Here is a 3782-nt window from a genome sequence, read left to right on the forward strand (position 1 = left end):
ATTCCTTTCCTCCCCCAAGCAGGTGAGCCAGGGTGTGTAAAGACTTAGTCATCAATAGAAAGAAAAGGAGCGTTTGCCCAGAGCCTTGCTGCTGGTTTGCCAAATGCACGATCCACTTGGGGCTTCTCCAAGGCGGAGCTGTCCTGTCCGCGGTTTGCTTCCTACAGACCTGCCACCCACTCGCTGGTGGCTCCTAGCATGCCTGCCTGTCGGCTGGCCTTGGCTGCGCTGTTTTCTTTTGGTGCGCCCTAGGACAGTCTTTCTCTCCAAGCCCATTTCTACATCTGTAAAATGGGGGTAATGATAATGACCTCACAGAGGGTTTGTAGGGGTCCCTTACGCAAACCAAAGGCAGCGAGGCCCCAGAGGCGTGGCCCGGAATTTGGTGTCTGCAGACTGATGTTTCAGCTTCGCAGGAGCTTGCCCCCGTGGCCTGGAGACAGCCACCCAGCTGCTCAGGTTCAAGTCTATCCCCCCACCTGACAAGTGGAGAGATTAAGCCCAGCTGTAAGCGAGGCAAGGGACAGGGGGCCTCATTCAGCCAGCGTTTCCCACTGTCCGCTCCAGGCCAGGGCCAAGGCTCCAGGGACGAGGCGGAGTCAGGGCACTCTGGCCTGGCGGGCAAACCTCAGTGCCAACCCAGCACCCAGTCTACATAAACCCACCCACCTCCCCACACTGCCCTCCTGCCCACCACCACCGTCTCCTCCACAAACACGGCAGTGGCTTTCTGGCTGCTCTCCTGCCATGCCCTCTTCTGTCTCTTCTTCTGCCCCTCCTGGTGGGGCGCTGCAGGAAACCCAGTCGCCTCTGTTTGGGGGAAACAACTGTGGCGCTTCCAGGGGGATTGGAAGGGAAAGGAAGAGGCTAGGAGACAAGCCTGAGTCCTTGTCCCTAGAGGGGTCCTCAGCAGCCAGAGGAACCTTCCTATTATAAAATAGAAATCTGATCCTGTTACTCTTCCACTTTAAAACCCTTTAAAAAAATTTTTAAAAACCACAGCAGGCCCCACATGCGCTGGCACCCACCTCACCTCGTCTTCCAAATCTCTCCCCTCACTTGGTGTGCCCGCTCTCTGCCCCCTACGCCCCTAACCAACCCATCTGAGCCGGGCCTTCTTCCTCAGGGCGTCCCCTGACCGTCCTCCATCACTAGTCTTATCCTCTCTTACATGACAGCACCTCATTCTCTCCACAGTAGCCCTTCTCACAGCCGTGTCTCTGGACTTGAATTTGTGTGACGGCTGGTGTGGAGCCCCTCTTCCCCATGGGACGGGAAGCCCATGAAGGCAGCGGCCACGTCTGGCTTTTCATGGCTGTATATGCATAGCCTAGTGCCCGCTTGTCACACAGAGGGTGTCTGCCAAGATGGGCTGGATGCATGAGCGTGTGCGTGAGCACGTGAATGAGGACCTTCCGGTGTGGCACGTATACCCACAGCTATAATTACGGGGTCAGGGAAGGTGCCAGCAGAGCTGCCACCTGAACCGGGCTTAGGGAGATGAGTACTGGCTTATCAGACAGGCACAGGGGTGNGCCACGGTGGAAATCACCATGGAGATGGAGAAGCAGGAAAATCCAGCCCTACAGTTACTGGAGTCAGCCAGCTATTAGCATGTCGGGAAGCTTGGTGTTCTGTTCCCAGGAAGTGAGTGGAGCCAGAAACATCTCCCTTCTATAAAAGAAGACATAGAAACAGCCACTTTTTTTTCAGTACTATGAAGGGGAAAGCGTAAGAAATGTTAAGCCATCGTTATTAATTGGACCTTGGAGGGATCAGCTTGCATAAGCAAAGAAAGAGAAGAGAAAATAAATTTGCAAAGAAAGGCTCTATGCTCAGCAGTTGGAAAAAAAAATGGAGCACAAGAGAGCCCTGAGCTCCTTGAATAATAAAAGAAATGGGGGTGGGAGGGGTGGGGGGGGTGGAGAGAGCAAAGGAAAAATTCTTTCTGCTTTTTTTATTATTCAGAGTGGGATTTACAGGTATTTGAAAAACGAACTTCGATTTTGAAATATCATTGCGGATTTGGGGAAAGAAATTGTTTTCTTTTCATATTTATATATGAGCCTCATTGTCCTGTTGGCAACTGATATGAAGAGCACCATTTAACATAATTGGCATTGTGAAAATGGGATAAATTATTCATCCTGAAAGGACCCCTCATCTGGATCTATAGTCCTTCGCTGGCAAGGCCAGATAATACAAGGTGGCTCAGATGGTGCAAAGTACAGATCATGAAAATTTAAAACACCACTTCCCGGGATTATCAGTAATGAAGAGGTTCCCACATGGAGAGGCCCCAGGATTGGCAGGAACAATAAATAAAAGTGCAGGAGTGCTGACAAGGAGCAAGATTGTATTTTTATGAGCTGGACTTGCACAGGCCAAAAATAGATGGAAGCTGCACCCTTCGGCTCATCCCTGCAGCTGAGAGAGAAGTTCAGAGCAGGCCCGCGAGTGGCTGGCGGCTGAGGACTCACTGGTGCCCGGTGCTGTGCTAGGGACCCTACCGATGTGCACTCAGTTCATTTCCATAACTCGCCTGCTCGCATTCTCTCCAACCCTCGCATCGCTGCTTTGACGTCATTATTCCTCCCATTTTTCAGATGAGGAAATATAGCCTCAGAGAGTTCAGTCACAGCAGATCCTCCCAGTCACTCGGAAGGTGGAGAGATTGTCCCCAGTCTACAGATGAGGGACAGAAATGACTTCACAACCTCACGTAGCCACCAAGAGTCAGAGTCAAGGCTTGAACCTGGGCTCCTGGCTCAGATTCAAGTGCCACCCACCAGGAAGGTCACCATTCAAGAATCGCTGCACTCACACTCTGATCCAATGGCACACAGTAGGGGCTCCATAAACACCGCTGAATGAATGAACCAAGGAATGAGTCTTATCTTTAAAGGGACGAGGTAAAGTTGCCCAGATGAGACCTGAGGACAGGCGAGAACCTTCTCCCATTTGCCACCCTCGCTCCTCACCCCCCCCCACTCCCCCACTCCGTCTCTTTGGGTCTGAGTCCTTCCCTGGGTCCTTGAAGCTTGGTATTGGGCCCAGGACACAGGGTAAAGTGTCAGTGCTCAAAGGATGTGAGTGGAGTGTTGTCCAGTCCCATCAATTCACAGATGGGGAGACGGGAGCCCAGAGAGGGGAAGGGATTGGCTACAGGTCACACAGCAAGGCTGGCTCAGGAGCTGACTCCCAGTCCAGGGCTCCTTCTGTGAGATCAAGTCTCTTTGCCTTGTCAGGACTTTGCTTTCCCAGAGGCAGAATGGAAGGTTGGCCAGGACGGTCTTGATGGCCTCAAATGGACCCCTGAGCCCCTAAGTCTAGGACTCTCCAGCTACACGGCGATGTGCAGTATGGGATGAGTGGAGGGCATCTCCACAGGGCCCTCTGCAGTGGCTTCCAGCTCCTTCTGCTCTGGGCTGGACTCCTCACAGTGGAAGTCCGCGCCTCTGCCACTGGCTCTGCCATCTACGGCCAACAGGCCAGGCCCACTTCACTGCTCAACTCTCCTTGCAGCCTGGGGCCAGCCCTGTGCTCTCCAGGAACAAAGACCCTGGAACTGAGTCAATGAGGATGATAACAACAACAAAAGCAGCACTAATAGTACAACCTTGCATCAAACATTTCCACTGTGCCAGACCCTGTGGTAAACATTCCACATGTGTCGTCTCTTTTCATCCTTTGAATAAGTCTCAGCGGAAGATCTTATTGTTCCCATTTTAACAATAAGGAATGAGAGGTCAGAGTGGTTAATAAACTTCCCTGGGGTCACA

General features: G+C 52.3%; 1 protein-coding gene across 1 annotated transcript in view; it reads right to left on the reverse strand.

The window, feature by feature from the left end:
• NSG2 (neuronal vesicle trafficking associated 2) overlaps positions 1 to 1283 on the reverse strand; it is a 46205-nt gene extending 44922 nt beyond the window's left edge. The window contains exon 1 of the mRNA XM_019637597.1: positions 1182 to 1283. Within this exon, the coding sequence (XP_019493142.1) occupies positions 1182 to 1268 (87 nt within the window). The 5' untranslated portion in view covers positions 1269 to 1283. The remainder of the gene's footprint in view (positions 1 to 1181) is intronic.
• Between the last annotated feature and the right edge of the window lie 2499 nt (positions 1284 to 3782).

Source organism: Hipposideros armiger, unplaced genomic scaffold, assembly GCF_001890085.2.
Source record: "Hipposideros armiger isolate ML-2016 unplaced genomic scaffold, ASM189008v1 scaffold_33, whole genome shotgun sequence".
NCBI classification, from domain to species: Eukaryota; Metazoa; Chordata; class Mammalia; order Chiroptera; family Hipposideridae; genus Hipposideros; species Hipposideros armiger.